This window comes from Aythya fuligula, chromosome 5 (assembly GCF_009819795.1).
Source record: "Aythya fuligula isolate bAytFul2 chromosome 5, bAytFul2.pri, whole genome shotgun sequence".
Classification (NCBI taxonomy): Eukaryota; Metazoa; Chordata; class Aves; order Anseriformes; family Anatidae; genus Aythya; species Aythya fuligula.
In genome coordinates, this window is record NC_045563.1 from 18,990,994 (window position 1) to 19,007,260 (window position 16,267).

The 16,267-nt window shown below is 47.7% G+C and overlaps 1 protein-coding gene across 1 annotated transcript in view; it reads left to right on the forward strand.

The window, feature by feature from the left end:
• The window catches only part of CCDC9B (coiled-coil domain containing 9B), a 48,768-nt gene that overhangs the window by 20,988 nt on the left and 11,513 nt on the right, over positions 1 to 16,267 (forward strand). Inside the window, exons 6-10 of the mRNA XM_032188246.1 lie at positions 4,461 to 4,535; positions 7,228 to 7,412; positions 8,765 to 8,826; positions 9,342 to 9,395; positions 9,849 to 9,945. Coding sequence (XP_032044137.1) covers positions 4,461 to 4,535; positions 7,228 to 7,412; positions 8,765 to 8,826; positions 9,342 to 9,395; positions 9,849 to 9,945 — 473 coding nt within the window. The remainder of the gene's footprint in view (positions 1 to 4,460; positions 4,536 to 7,227; positions 7,413 to 8,764; positions 8,827 to 9,341; positions 9,396 to 9,848; positions 9,946 to 16,267) is intronic.

Consider the following 16,267-nt stretch of genomic DNA (forward strand, 5'->3'; position numbering starts at 1 on the left):
GCAGGTTACAAATCATCTTTTAAATGGACAGTAGATATGGATTCAGAGCTCTTAAATTGTCACTTTATTAACAGTTTCCCAGGATTATATATCAAAAATTACTGTTTTTAATCAAGAGACACAAAAGCTGCTTTTGGGGACTTATGCAGATGAGTCTGATCTCCCCATGCTTGCAGAGGAGAGGAACCAAAGTTGGGGCAGGAGAAATACTGCTCTGCATGTGGGAGGCAGGGACAGGCATAAAGGGTGGCTGAGAAGCCTTTAGCTCCCTTCAGGCATCACAATTAATAGGCAGATTTTTCAAAAGAGTTGGAAAAAAATTATCCCCTCATGCACTGAGCTAGTTTCAAAAATCCTGCCCAGCGGGAGATCTGAGATCTGGAAAACCAGCTCTAAGCTCTTACAAAAACCTCATCGTGCAGAAGAAATGTGAGTTCTGGTTACCGTCATGTGCCCAGAGAAGTGGGTACCAGAAGGTTAATTTAACGCATCTTGTTAACACTTATTTTTAAAATAAGATGACGGTGAAGTAAACCAGAGACATCAAAGCCTGTCTAGCAAGTTCTCTGCACCATTCTATGGCTGAGAAATCCTTGAATAAATCTTAGGATAAGCAACATAATCTACTCTGTCTAATTCGGATTTTTGCTCCCTCCTCACATCTCTTTCCCTGCTGTGCAGGAACAGTTAAACTATGAGTTGATAATGTCATTGTCATATTTCATAATTTTGGGGGCGGAGAGGAGGAAGGAGGAGAAAAACATGTTTTGCTTCCCTATGGCCTGGGTGTGTCGTAACAGGCTAACAGCAGCTCTGGGGCAGCATGGAGAAAATGCAAAAATCTGCTCCTGAGCCAATACAAAAGCAAAGGTAACATATTCTCTTAAACTGCACAGTTCAGACCTGCTTTTCTGGTAGGATAGAACCAGATATTTTTGGTTCTCTCTATTTTCCACAGTGCCTTTTGTGAAGCAAAACCAGAAGGAGACTAAGGAACAAGGCAGCTTGGCTTTGAGGGGAGAGGAGGGGAGTTTAATAGGATGTAGAGTTAGACAGTGTCCCTGGAACAGAACGATTTGTGTTGTGCACTGAAGTGCTGGTGCCCAGAGCAGGACAGCCTCCGGGCTGGCCAGCCACGCAGCAGCTGCGTCTTCCCTTGTCTCGCGAGCTGCAGCACAGTCCTTCCACCAGGCTGTCCAAGTACATTTCCTGGGCGCAGTCTCACTCTTCCCTGCTCCTTGGCAAAGACAGGGCTGAAGACAAGCTGTGCAGGGCTGCAGACAGGCAGAGACACACTGCTCCCCCCGCAGCATGCAGCTTACGCACACCCTGGCTCAGCGCTCCGGCTGTGCGGATGCTCTGGCTTTCCGGTTCCCATCTTTGGGGACACAATCAGGCATTGTAAAGGGGCCAAGCCAAATCACTTCTTGTGTGAGCTTGCATGAGAAGTATGCAGACTCAGATGTAACGATAATCACCCCCATGCAGCTCCCTGCCTCAGTTTCCCCATGAGCTGTCTTTGGCATTTCCAAGACAAGCAGTGCTCCTTTTCTCCTGTCTCTCCTCTTAATCCTCCTGTTTCCTCCAGGGACAGAGGGGCTCCAGCTCTTCTGCAGCAGCTGGTTCCTTTGTGCTCTTTCTAAAATGGATAGTTTATTTTACAGTTGCTTCAAAGGCTAAACATCCATCTGCACCTTGCTCCCCAGCCAGCCTCCTCAGATAAGCAAAGTTTCCAGCTTTCTGCATTTTTAATCTCTTTATAAATGCAATGTCTCAGTTTAGGGCTGCAGAGCTTTGTTAGATCTCTGGCTGCTAGATTCTTCACATGGGGCTGGAAGAGGAATTGACTTTGAGCCGGGGGTGAGCATTTTTGGTTACATAAATTTTCACAGCAACGTTTTTGAATAAATACTCAGTATTGCCTTTTACTATGTCCTGACCTGTTGCAAAAAATGGGGTGGCTTCTCTGGGCACACACCCTTTGCACTTTTTTCCCAAACCTTTTTTTGACAAATCCTATGACTATGTAGCTAATGTCTTCCTCATAGCATCAGTTTACACAGCTTCACACCAGTGAGACCAGTGAAGCTGTCGTGTGCCAAGTACAGTGTCAGTGAACGCTGGCTGTAAGGTCATGCTTCCCTTGTGCCTCCAATTTAGCACACATGCATGACCCCATAAAAGACTGCTTGCTGCTGTGGGGTGAGTTCATCCATTCTCCAGCTCCCACAGCGTATGTGCAAACAGGCTGCAGGGGGGATGAGTTGCATTAAGAGGCTGGGTAGAGCTGGAAGGTGTGGAGACAAGTATCCCAGGTTTCCAGCATCCAGCCCTGTCATGCTGGGTAAAGCCTGGGGATAGAATATAATTGGAATAAAAGTCCTCTTTCCAGCCAGGGTTGGACCTCACAGCACTGACTCTTTCTCGAATGGCTGACCTGGCAGTTTGTGCTGTGACTTCCCTCTTTGTTTTTCAGTTTTGCCTGGCTGTGCAAAACAAGAGCACGATAATCTCAGCCCCACACACCCCCCAGCCCCATAGCGGTTCAGCAGGAGGGGAACTTGGGGATGCCTCAGCTCTGCTGGGTGCGAGGGGGGGCCCACCAGGGCTGCAGCACGCCAAGGCCTCGCTGCGAGCTGGCAGCGTTTATGCAAAGCGGCCCCAGGGCTGCCATGTACGGCTACAAAACAGGGGAGAGGCCTCTGTAATAAATGTTGTGCCGCTTGGCAGCCGCTGTGCTGCGATGTCACATGCTGCAGCAGCGGCTGGATGGGAGCAGGAGCCTCTCTCGAGAAGGCAAACACCCCCTGCCCCAAGGGCTGCCGCAGTGTGGGGACCAGGCCGGTGCCTTTCTGTCATCTCCCCCATACGTGCTCCTTATCCTGGAGCAACAACAAGCAGCCCTTCCAGTGGCACTCTAGCTATTATTTAATCAGGGCAGAAAGCCTTTTGTAGAAGATGATTATGCTCTGCAGGCTTTATTTTGCTAAGACCTGCTATGATCCCACCCCAGCCTTGGCTGTGGCTGCATCTGTGGCAGTACCACCAGGGCCATACAGGGGCCAAGAGCTGCCTAGTCCATAGCATGCCTTGTGTTTAGTGTTTGTAGCTCATTAAGACAGAGAGGCTAATTTTCACCTCCTGCCAGGCTGAGGGATGTCAACACTAGAGTAGAGCTTGCCAGTCTTGCTAGATTAGAGAGCTGAGCAATTACCAACTGTATGACATTTAATAAGAGCAAGTTCCAGATTCTGCACCTGGGACAGGGCAGCCCTGGCTATACGTACAGACAGGGAGATGAGGGGCTGGAGAGCATCCCCACAGAGAGGGATCTGGGGGTTTTGATCAATAGCAAGTTGAATCTGAGCCATCAGTATGCCCTGGCAGCCAGGAGGGCCAACCATATTCTGGGGTGCATCAGGCATGGCATCGCTCGTGGTCAAGAGAAGGGATTGTCCTGCTCTGCTCTGCCTGCTGCAGCCTCACCTCGAGCACTGCGTGCAGTTTGGGCACCACGGTATAAGGACATAAAATTTACAGAGTGTCCAAAGGAGGGCTACAGAGATGGTTAAGAGTCTAGAGAGGAAGATGTGTGAGGAGCAGCTGAGGTCCCTTGGTTTGTTCAGCCCACACAGAGTGGCTGAGGGGAGGCCTCATGGCAGCCTGCAGCTCCCTCATGAGGGGAGTGGAGGGGCAGGCGCTGAGCTCTGCTCTCTGGGGACAGTGACAGGACCCGAGGGAACGGCATGGAGCTGGGACAGGGGAGGATCAGGCTGGGGTTTAGGGAAAGGCTCTGCACCCAGAGGGTGGTCAAGCACTGGGACAGGCTCCCCAGAGATGTGGTCATGGCACTAAGCTGCCAGAAGCTTTTGGACAACAACATGTGAGTTTTGGGTGGTCCTGTGTGGAGCCAGGAGTTGGACCTGATGATACTTGTTGGTCCCTTCCAACTCAGGATATTCTGATTCTATAAATCTGGTGGCAGCATGGCTAAACTCAGTAGATGAGGGGATGGATTCTGGTAGAGCAGCTTGGTGTTTTACAGGGACAAAAAAAATATCTCCCATCATTACCACGGTGACTTTTAGCTGCATCTCAGATGGACTCCCAGCTCTTGTACTGTTGGATCATAAACAGGGTCTTGGGTCCAAATCTGTAAAGGTACACAAAATTTGGTCTTCCTCAGAAGAACTGTGACTGTAGAGGTCACTTCTCTATCTCTGGCTTGGGAGGAAGAGTGACTTGTAGGAATTCATCCCTTTTGCTTGCTTTTCTTCTTACACTCCTTACTTTTCAGCCTATCTTTTCCATATCAGTTTGATTCAGGGTCCCGGGAACCACTCTCTCCTCTTTTGCTGATTTTTTCTGGGCAGCTCTAACATGTCATGATGGGCATGAACTCCTCAGCCAGGAGTCCTTGGTTAATCCCTGAAATAATTCCTGTGTCTGTGCCCTTGCAGGCAGAGGAGAGAAGAACAGCAGAGAAGAGGAGATCAGACAGTGACAGAGGCCCAGAAAGTGAGCACAGCCGGAAGGTGAGTAAGGCCCAATGTCCCTTTTAAGGGACACTTGTTTTGGGAAAGGAAACCAGCAGGATGTACCTCCCTGTCAATAAGAGTTGCCTTCATGCTAAAACAAGCCGCAGTGTGCTCTGATGTGGTCCCCACTGCTTATTCTTCTCCTCATCCAAAGCTTTGCTGAGCAGCTAGCACACCTAAGGCATGGTAAGGCTTGAAAGCCAGCTTCAGCAGAAGGGACCTGCTCATCACACCTTGTTGTGGCCGCTCATGTCCCTAGTACAGCAGTGGGAATGTCAGGATGTACACCTACGCATGCGCAAAAGCACAGCCCTAGCTGTTTTCTCTCCCAAAAAACATTTGCTTGTGGGTTGAAAAGTCTCAGGCCTCATTAGCTACAGCTCCTCACTTCAACAGAAGCTGAGTAGGATGAAGGTAAATTAAAGCACAGGCCTTCCCACTGCCTGTTTAATGCAAACCCTGGAGGACATGCTGGCTCCCCTGAGCCTGCAGATGCTCTTAATTAATGGAGCACAAATTGAATAGACCCACCTCAACATGATTCATTAAGAGGACACAGATGGGCTCATAACCGTTAATTCCAGCTGAGCCCCCCAGAGCAGAACAGGGCAAAAGGATGGCCTTGCAGTCCAGCTAACCACAGCTGTGCCCCAACCAAGGTGAGGAGGGGGTGGAGGGTCAGGAACTAGCTCCCCCTGCTTGATAGGCCCCACATCTACATCTGCATCTACCCACAGGAAAGCATGGGCATCAGTCTCAGTCTTTTCCCTACTTTTGTCTTCCCTTTTGCTACGGGTCAAGGCAATGGACCAGAGCACATCTCTCTTATCCTCTGAGTCTGGAGTTTGCACCCTTCTCTCACCAACTGTATGCTGCTCAGCTCTTATGTGCCCCCATCTTGGGATACATCAAGATCTATTGTGTCAGGACCTGCTGTGCCTTGCTGGCTCTGGAGCTCCAGAGCATCTCTAGACCTCTTATCTAACCCAAGGACCAGTGGTTGCCCTGACAGGTCCTGCCTTTCTGCAGATCCCATCTCACCATTCTCAGGGATGCAGTCTTAGGTCCCCCAGCTCCTGCCAGCTAAGAAATGGAGGAGCAATTACTGCCACCCCAACTCCAGCCCACACGGGTGGATTTCCTTGGCAACAGGGCTTTCAGTCGCTCTTTGCCTGCTGCTCTGCTTTTATCAGCAGCGCAACACTGAGGAGTTAATTCACATATGGGGAAGGAGTGAGGGTGGCTGGCATGGAAGGGCTCACGTATGAAGTGATGAATTACCCACCGGTAATTAACACCCCAGGACTCAGCTCTGCACTAAGCTGTTTGCTGCACAGTGTTACCTGACAACACACAGTGGTCAGCTGGCTTCTATTTCTATCACATCCATTAACCTGGTGGCTCGGTTACCCACCTCTCCCTGTTCACATGTTTTGCTACAGCTTCACAGAGCTCCAACACCTCTGAACTACCTTTTCATTAAGCTTTACATGTTTGAACAGTGGGGGCCCTTAACTGGTTTATTATGAGGAGTAATAAACAAAGAGGCTGAAAGCAATGAAGGTGAAGAGCCCCTTCACTCTGAGGATGCTGCTCTCGGCACCCGCAGCCCTGTGGGCCCTGGCGCAGGGTTGGCACCAGCCCTGTGACTGTGGGCTCTTGTGGATGTCTGGTGGTCACAACAGTCTCTTTCTTCTTGGCCCTGTCAGTGAGAAGGATTTCATAGGCATAATCCTGATTCCAGTGTATTCATCTGGGGGGATTCACCAGCCTGGTGCATCTTCTATGAGAGTTCAAACCCTCAGAAATGTGAAATGTTGCAGACGCTCCAGGAACTAGCTATATGCCATAAGTAAACCATGGTAGAGTGTCTGTTCTAGGAAAAATTGGGAAGATTTGGTTGTGAAACCTATAAGAGAGCAGGAACACGGTAAGTGAAAGCCATGGCTAATTTATGCCTACAGTTAAAGTGACTGCAAGTGCAAATGGGGTGAATCAATCCTGTGGCCACCCGAACACAGAATTACAGGGGTATGTTTTAAAATTATGTGGTTAGGTACTGAATATATAGAATGAAAACTGATGTCTTTCCTGCCTGCTCCCCAGATCAAGAGGATAGTTATTATTGCAGGAACCCAGAAACATTGCAGTTCAGGTCAGAGAAATAGAAGTGAAGCCCCATCTCTTTAAAATAACAGGAATGTATCCAGATGACAAAATTCAGGGTTTTAGTCTGACAGATTTTAATCCTTAGAAATGCAGTGCTGTCCGTGTTAGCCTGGACAAAGTGGAACAACTATTCAGAAATATGTTGTCACAAATTATCCTTCTCATAGTTGAATATTACTGGGAGGGAATGGTTGCTAGTTCTGATTTGACCATGGGTTCACAAGGTGGCTCTGAGCAAGCTGTATAACTTCTTCCTGCCTCAGTTTCCCTCTTCATAAAGTCAATGAAATGTTACCACCCCTGGGACTGGCATATTCAGGCTATGGGTAAAAAAGAGCCCTTCTGTGTACACGCTGCTTTATGGAGGCAGAAGCTCACGTCACTCTGACCTGGTTTCAAACATTACTGAGCATTTATGGTGGTGACACAACAAAGTATGCTGAATGCAGACATTTCAGACATTTACCAAGCGTGTCTTTTGCCTCAGACATTTAACAAGTGGGTCTTTTACCTCCACTAGGAGAGTGGGAAGTCACTCCAGAAGAGTCCTGGAGACCTGAGTTTCCCCATGACCGGACGGGAACGCTCCGAGTACATACGCTGGAAGAGAGAGCGAGATCAGATTGACCTGGAGCGACTGGCACGTCACAAGAACTCCAAGGGCGAGTGGCGACGGGCTTGGGATGTGGAGAAGTCAGAGCACATGTAGGTCCTCCAGTGTCCTGGGGTGGTTTGTCTGCAGCAGGCCATTTAAAGCCAGTGATAAGACCTTGTGCAGATGTTCATTGTTTATCAAATTCTATGCTGTCATCTGCCTCTCCCTGACTAAATCCATATTGCTACCTCTTTCTCCTGACCATGCCTGTCAGTGGGACCAGATACCAGAGCAATTCTCATTTTTTCTTTCTGACATGAGGTCTCCTACCCTGACAGGAGATATTTTGTGCTGAGAAGAATTGCCTGCCTTTGGTCCTACCAGGACAAGGACTGAGGGAGGGAGGGGAGCATGAATTACTGTTCAGTCTGCATCCAGAGGGTTCTCACCATCTCCACAGGTCCAGTGACAGAAGGGTGCAGGTGCAGGTGCTCTTCTTGAAGCAGGAATGGACAAACTTGTGTTGCTAGCCCACAGCACAGCCCCACTTGTTTTTCCTTTTCAATCACAGGATGGGCCAATGTGCTTAAATCCTCCTCACCTCATGAGCTCAGCCCTTGTAGGCACTGTGGTGTGAGGGCCACCTATATGGCACAGGGGAAATGCTGGGGTGGTAACATGGGAGAGCTCATAATGGGGTCTGACATTTCCCCTTTAAACATTGCACCTCTAATGGTGCTTGTCTAGCTGGATCACAGTGTCTAGAAAGCTTTGGAGAATGATGAGCACCTGCAGCAGGATAGGGTTTTGATAGGGTGCAGAGCTAGGGGATGGGTTTGCTGATAAAAGAGTTTATACAAGGCAGGAGGATGGGATAACCTTTCGTCTGAAAAATAGGGCTGAATATGTAGATTTTCAGTCAGCAAGACCCGAACTGACAGAAGTGAATTAACTTCAGTGGATGCTGAGTATTGCTGGCAAGACAGCTCTGAGCCCTACTGTTCTCCTGTTTACCCATTTAAAAGAGAAAAACCATAATACTCAACAAGCAGGATTAGAAACCATCCAAACAAGTCTGATCCACAGGTCTGATTTGAGATGACAAGTCCTGAAGCTACTTCAGATAGTAGCTAGAAGCTTGGGAAGCTGCATGTGAGCTTTGTACAGTTACACTACAGGGATCTATAGGTTTTAAGGATGTTCATAGAATTAAATACATATATAGGTACTGATGTTAAGGTTTTAGAGGTTCTCCTTTGGGGTAGAATTGCCTCACAGCCTCATTTCTCCCAGTTAGTGCATGCAGTTTCAGCTTCAGCTGACAAACCTGCACTTACTTGCCAGTGGGCAGGTGCAGAAGGGCCGATGACTGGAACTTGCATCGTCTCAAGGTCTCCTGCCCACGCTTTTGCACACTGGAGGAGAATGGTCAGGTCTGACAATGCCTGTTTTTAACCTGCAGGTTTGAAGAGGACTTTGTTAAGGATGGGGAGCCAGCCTTGGATAATCCCAGCAATAAGAAAGGTTGGCAAGGGACGCCTAGATTCTGTCCTGACGCTAGTGAATGCTGATCGTGCGAATCCCAGTGCCACAGCTGTTGTGGCTGTCAGTTGTGAAACTCTGCTTTCCTGGGCAAATGCCTCTGCGCGCAGTGTTGGGGTCTCAGCCCTCTCTGCTTTGCAGAGTGCTCAGGGGATGGGATTTGAGCATCTGGGTGCTAGTGCTTTTTACCTTCCCAAGAAGAGCAGTGGCATGGGTTCTATAACCTTTTACAACACAATATGGAGGCTCAGTACTGTCTCCTTTCCCAAACAGTGGTTTGAGAGGCAATCCTATTCCAGAGCACATCATCTCTGATCCCTGTGGTACATGCTGGCTTCTTTACTAGCATAAGTCCATCACGACTCCTGTTTCTCAGGAGATGGACTGGCAGAACAAAGCTTTCCCTTGCAACACCCTATTTGAACGCCAGGCTCTCTGCTACCTGTCCATTACAGAGCCTCACTCACTTTTGTGCGTGCTTTGCTTTGTCCTTTTAGGGGGAAGAAACGCAAGGAAATTCCAGCACAGGTCTTTTCCTCCCAATGGGAGAGGTGAGTAAACCACATGATTCAGTCATGTCATCCCACTCAATGTCAGCACCTTCTCTATACCCTCACGGAAAGAGTTCTCTCCAGGCACTCTCACAGACTTGGAATGCCTGTTGGACACATATCACGTGGCTGCTTTCCTAGCCTTGTGATAAGGTCTGTGCTCTGTGTCAAGGGAGAAAAAAACCAGCCTCCCAAGAACAGCACAAGGGAGACCGAGTCCAAAGAATAAATTCTAAATTAATGATTGGAATTTTTCATAGAAAATGCAGAAGAAACACCCCTAAATTCTCACTTTGTACTCATTGCTTCAGATAATACACGTATAGTAGGCATATAGCTTCAGAAGCTTCCTCTTCCAGAGGTACTTCCAGTGATATGGGGATTTTAGCCCTTTCAGTAGTCCATCAGACAGTTCTGCCTGCGTTTGCATGGTCTTTCCAACCTGTCTTCTAGGTGGAGGACAGCACAGCGTGAATGTGAACAATCCCGGTCCCAAAGCAATGAGCAGCCGAGCCAAAGGAAAGGACAGACTGACCGGCAGAGCCAGAAGGTAAAGGTGCTGGCAATAGTGCCACAAACTAGCAGTTAATTTAGTGGCATTTGTGACTTCTGTGGAGTGCATCATCACTGTACCAACCCGGTGCATTAACTCTGCAGAGTAGCCGGGGAGATAGAGGGGCACCATTACTCTGGGACCAGATTTGGGTAGCACTGGCACATGCCACAGGAGGCTTTTGGATGCATCTTATCTAACTTCCAGGCATCGCTGATATTGGGAACCAGCCTCCAAAAATAGTTCTTAGCTGATCCAGTAGTAATTAGGATTGAGGGTACAGTACAAGTGTCTTTTCTTCCTTAAAAAAAATCTTAAAGATCCCTAACCTGGTGAGGAGGGAAGTGGCCTGTTCCTGCCAGCTGTGGGCAGCACACAGCAATATATTAATTTTCACTGAAGCAATTTCAGAATATCAGCAAAACTAAGTGCATTTTACAGGTTCGCCCACATCCTCCCAGGGGCCCCCTTCCCCTGCTGCTCTCTGTAATTAAATTTCAGTGCAGTCTCCAGGTTCCTGGAGCCACACTATCTAACAGTTTAATAACAGTGATCATACAGCATTGCCATGCCCCTTAATAGGCAACAAAAGGATGAAGGGTTGATTGCATACCCCAAGCCTCTTCATTTATCCAGAACAAAAAAACATTCCAGTAGCCTTTAATGTTAGCATTCTTCTACCATCCAGGTCAGTTATGACCACACAGTTAAATAGATGCACAAACTGATATGTGTTTTATAGGAGTACTCACAGCATTACCCAGAAGACATTAACTGGTTGGAGGTCAGCTGCTGCTTGCTGCTACTTGGTTGAGATTAAGGGTGGGAGACAGGGTCTGTGCATGCAGAATTCTGCTGTCAGGATAGTATTAGGTCTAATGTGCAGAGCCTGACACTATATCAAGCCTGGAGTGTTTTTTAATGTTGCTTTTGTCTCCAGTGACTGTGCTTTGAGGAAATGCACCTCAGCAGCCACATCTCTCAGCTAGTTACGTTCTGAATTGGGAATCTACTTAAGCATAAAGATAGGTTGTCCTCTGTTTTTCTAAGTCCCATTAGTTAATCATACTTTTCACAATTTAATTTAATTCCGAGAAAATGATGAAGAATAGTATCAGCAGCATGCAAATAATCAGGTTAGCTTTGTTTGGAAGTTACACTCAACCCCTTTCCATTCTTCAGCTCCATCCCCACAACATGTGCTTTGGAAAGAAAAGCTGCTGAGCTGTGCTCAAGCTTGCTCTCCCCAAACAGTGACTGCAGCACTAGGGAATTACAGCAGTTCCCAGAGGATGTGCAAGATGGGCATGCCAGTAAATTTGCTTTATGTTGTTACTTTCTGTGAATACCCTAGACTGCTTCAGACTGCAGGCTGGATGTGGCTCTTCACAACCATGAAGGACACAGTGACTTTGCACAGTTCTGCCCTGTCTGAACGTGCCAACCCAATCAGGCCCAAACCAAACTCCCAGACCTCAACAACAGCCCTCAGGGGCAAGTGTGGTTCAGAGGTTTGCTGCCAAAATTTGGTTGTTTGTGATAAATGCACAAGAATTACTTCAACAGTGGCACTGGAGAAGAGAAACGGAAAGAAAAAAAATGTCCATCCAATAATAAATATAAGTTAAATGGCAAGTATCAGTTGAGCAGATACTGCTACCCTTACACTAGTAGTAAGATTTTTAACAGCCACAAATGATCTAGGCTTTAGGTCATCATCCTTTTTGAAAGATAGCACTTATGGTATACAGCTTTCCTGAAGTCACACACCAGTTTTGGGCTAAGATTGATTCAAAGGGAAGGCTACTAATGCAGAATTGCTTCTAGATCTCCCTGAACTTAACTGGATCAGTTATCATCTATTGTCCAGGTGTCCTCCGGGCTAATTAGAGAACACTATTTCCTGAGACACCTTTTCTTTGGACTTTGATTCATCTGTTCTTTAAAAATAAATGCACATCTAGTGCTGTGTCTTCTGCTTTGAAAAGGGTTCAGAGAGCTGATTGCTGCAGAGCAGATTGTGTCTCATTGTGGGGCACATGCTTGGTGTTCCCACAGGCCGGAAGAAATTGCACAGAACAGGGGCATTGTGGTTTCCCTGTCAGTGTTTGCTGGGAACTTGAGTTACACTCACTGCAAATATACTACCTTTTTTCATCCTTCCTGCTGGGATCTTCTTGTTTTTCTGCTTCTCAGGGTTTGGTTGGAAAGCACAGAAGGGAGCTTCGTGTGGTGGTGTATCTGATTTATTCTGGTCGCACCTTCAACTGTTGGCCATGCTCATCTTATCTCACCATGCGAGCTGGGATGCATCTCTGGGCCCTTCTTGGGTGTAGAAAGTGTGGGATCAGTGAGTTTGCTCACCCAGATGTAGCACACCCCTGGCCCTGCCCTCTCTTTTCTCCTAAGCAGCAGAATATAAGGAAAGACTTCAGAAAATATGATGTTGTTAGAAGGATTTGATGACAAGATAAGCCTCATGCCTTTCCAATGTTTAATCTTAAAGTTTAATCCTAATACAGTCATTTTCTGCTCTGAGGACATTTTAGCTGTACAGATTAGATGTGTATAGCTGGTTAAATATGTGCTGGGAGAACACTAAATGAAAGAGCTGTGTTGATTTTGTGTGGCGCCTTGGAAAGGACAAAGAGTTTGTTGCTTCCCTTTTATAGGCAAAGCAGACAGATGCATCACGCAACGATCTGCTCCCTCCTTGCCACAGCCTGCGGGTCAAACAGCTTCACCCAGATCCTGCCTCGGGTTCCATCTCTGCACCAGTCAGACCCCGGGGAAGGGATGGGAGCCTGCCCACTGCCCTGTCTCCATCTCCTTTCCTCCTCTTCAGCAAAGACTTATGCCCCAAAGTGTGCCTGTGACAGACAGATGCTGACTGGTTTCCAGAAATCACCCAGGGTCCTGAGACATTTCTTTCCCCTTCTGTGCTGCATTCTCAGAGCCATGCTCAGAAGGAATGCCTTGGCGAGCTGTCTTATGGCAGAAATTCAAAGAAATAATTGTGGGCTGGGACTCTGGCTGGCCAGCTTGGTGTGCTGTTTGACGACATCTTGTTGAGCTGCCCCTCACTAGTTCTAGTTTCTTCTCACAGCGGTCTCTGACTTTTCAGCTCCAGAGCTTGGCTAGGTCATTGAAAGCAACCTCCTCCCTGCCAGCAGCTAGGACAGCTAGCATCATTTCAGACTGCAGAGGGCTGTACGTGGGTATCGGCACTTTTAACTGCTGTAATAATACAGTATTATTCTGATTATTCCTTTGATTTTCTCACACACACCCTGGCCATTTAACAAGAGGTTTATTGCAATGAGTGCTGCAGGCTTAAACTCCCTTATGCCTCACACATCCCTGCTTGAAGAACACGAGAGCCAAAGCCCACCAGCGAGGTCAGCCAGTTCAAAGTGACAGCTGTCTCTGGGGTCCGTTCTTTGCCTGGGAAGAGGGGAAGCTCAGCTGGCCAGATTGCACAGCAAGATTTAGCACCTTCTGTTGGGACACCCAAAAGGTGTGCATCAGAGAGGATGCCTGGCTTGTCTTGGGCATCCACAGCCTGTTACTTCTGTCACAACAGACCGGGAAGGTACATTTTCCAGTATATTTGTGCCTCCAGTGCAGAGGCTTGGAGGCATTTTAGGGCATCTAACTCCTCTAGGGCTGCTGGGTTTAGTCAGGATATTATTCATACCCATTTAAAGGCTTTAAGGCCCCAGAATGGCTGGTGCTGGCATCCTGTTTAGATGCCTAAATTATCTTGCTGATGAAATTATAAAATCTCATGTACTATTGTCTCCACAGAGACGTTGATTCTTTTTCTTTTTTCTCATTTTATTTAACAATGAAATAATTCATCATACCCTTCCCTGAACATCTTCCATTAGAAATGGGGCTAGAAGGTTGCTTGATTTATTTTTTTCATTCTTGTTTGCCCTTTCAGTACTTCTCACTTATCAGCTGCCAGCATGGAAAGTCATGGTTCATTTAAAACTACAAAGAAGTATCTTAAACACTACTGAGATGAGTAGCTGGAGCATGGAGTCGTGCCCTTAAGTCCTTACCTTCACCTGTGGACCTTGGAAAATTAGCGGCAAGAGGAAGCCAAGCATTCATCTGCTGCAGCATGGCCACCTCCCTCAGCACCATCCTGCCAGAATTATTTCAGAGTAGCTCTCCTGCCCACCCATCTCACCTCATGGACTTCTGCTGCTTCCACATCCTCTGTTGACCTGGAAGGGGTCCCGTCTGGCCATGTAACCTTGTCTCTGAAACCGGAGGAGCATCCTTTCTTCCCCTGCTTCTCTTTGGGAAGATCTATTCCTGAGGCCTTTCTTCTCATTTCAGAAAGGCTCAGGGTGCTTTAGGGGTGCTGATTATTCCTTACCTCCGCTCCTATCTGCCCTTTACCACTTGCGAACTTCTCTCCCATTTAAGTCCAAGCGACTCAACAGCAGTGGTAAGAGCCATTTGGATCATGATGTCTGGTGGTAACTTCTGGCTGCACCTTGTCCCCAAAAGAATTTGGAGCCACATCGCTGTGTGAGAACATCCCAGGGATAGCACTAGCTATGCTAAGGAACGTGTTGAGTATATTTGTTGCGTGTCAGCGATTAGTAACGCACTCTGGTGTGTTAGCAGTAATGATGGGGGGGAGGAACACATCAGGCTGAGGTGTTGATTATTTCAGAATTGCTGTCTAGCTAGTTTTGGCTATCTTTAGACCTGTGGGGGTGGTCTGTTCTGGGCTGGCTCTGCAGGAGCCATGCAGTGGCTGAGTAGGCAGAGCAGGGTGAGGCAGAAACCTGCAGTCAGCACGTCATTCCTCTGCTTATACATTTATCTGGGGAAAGTGGTCAGTAGACCCACCAACACTGATGCTGCATGCAGATGGAACTGGTGACAAGGGCAGCTCATGCCCAAATTTAACACTATTGACTCTGTGTGATGGGCTCTGCCTGTACAGCCCGACTTTCAAGGCTCTTGCAGGGTACTGCTGGAAATACACCAATGCTGGGGGCCCTTTTGCAGTTTGAGTTGGCACAGCCAGTGGCAGGGACCTATCCTGTATTCAGGACAAGACCTTGTTGGCTGTGCTCTGTGTGCTGGGTCACAACTGCCCCTAAACCTTAAAGCACGGCTCCAAGCTGCTTCATCGCCAGGCTTATTGAGGACAGCATACTCAGCTCCACACCCTCAGAGAGCCTTCAGGTGCTTGCAAATGCAACTTGCTCCTGCCCTAGGGACTTTGCTGAGTGTGAAGTAGCTCGATGTGATTCTACATTGGAGGCTGTGATGGTAATTCCCACACAATTTTCACAAGGGCACGTGGGGTTGCCTTAACCGTGCGCTTGTGCCTCTGGAAATGCCTGACTCTGCAGTCACCTTAATGTGTGTTTTCATTTCTTGTATCTTGGCCTACATTTGCCAACTGAAGAGGCCAGTGAGCCCAGCAGAGTCTGTCTAGAGAAGAATTAAATCTCACACACCTTTGCACACTTATTTTAAGAGTTTGTGGCAGGGACGACATATATATATTTACATTTATGTGTGTGCATGTGACACGATTCACCAGGCACACATATGAGAAGGGAAGGGTTTCTAAGGCCTGCCCTGCCTGGTAGCTCTGCATGGACAAATTCAGATCTACATTCACCCTGGCAAATTCAAAGAAGCAAAAGACAACACTTCTCCATGCAGCTTTTTAAGCAGAGCTGTTGCCCTCTTTAGCATGGGATATTGTAGCTGCTGCAAAATTTATTATGGGGCCAAAATGCACTTACACAAATCCTTGGAAGAGACTGTGTACTGTGTGAGCATGACTCAACACAGAGATACCATCTGAGCTCAGGAAATTCCAGAGCTGCACATTTCTGGAAGTTGGGAGGGGAGGTGTTAGACACACTTGCCCTCTTTTCAAACTCTACCCCAAGCATCTGCCAGTGATCCCAAGCGGGCAATAGGGCCTGGGTGAGCTGGACCTTCAGTCTGACCCTTATGGCCATCCTTGCAGCCTTCCACATGTCCATGCCTACCATCTCCCAAAGTACTTCAGAGCAATTTTATCCTTCACTGTCTGCCTCTGTGTCTGCCGTTGTGGAGATCTGGGATGTTTGGGCACTGTCAGACAAGCAGGACCAGGCTGTGGCAGACATCACCATAAGCGTATCACCATATATCTTATTAGTCTAACAACAAATGTCTGTTCTGGCAATTGGATTTTATGTTTTCATTACATTTAGAATTATAACAGCCAGTTCATTAAGATTTAGTAGCCTCAGATGACTGCCTCTGGATGGGCTGAGTGTTTTGCAGT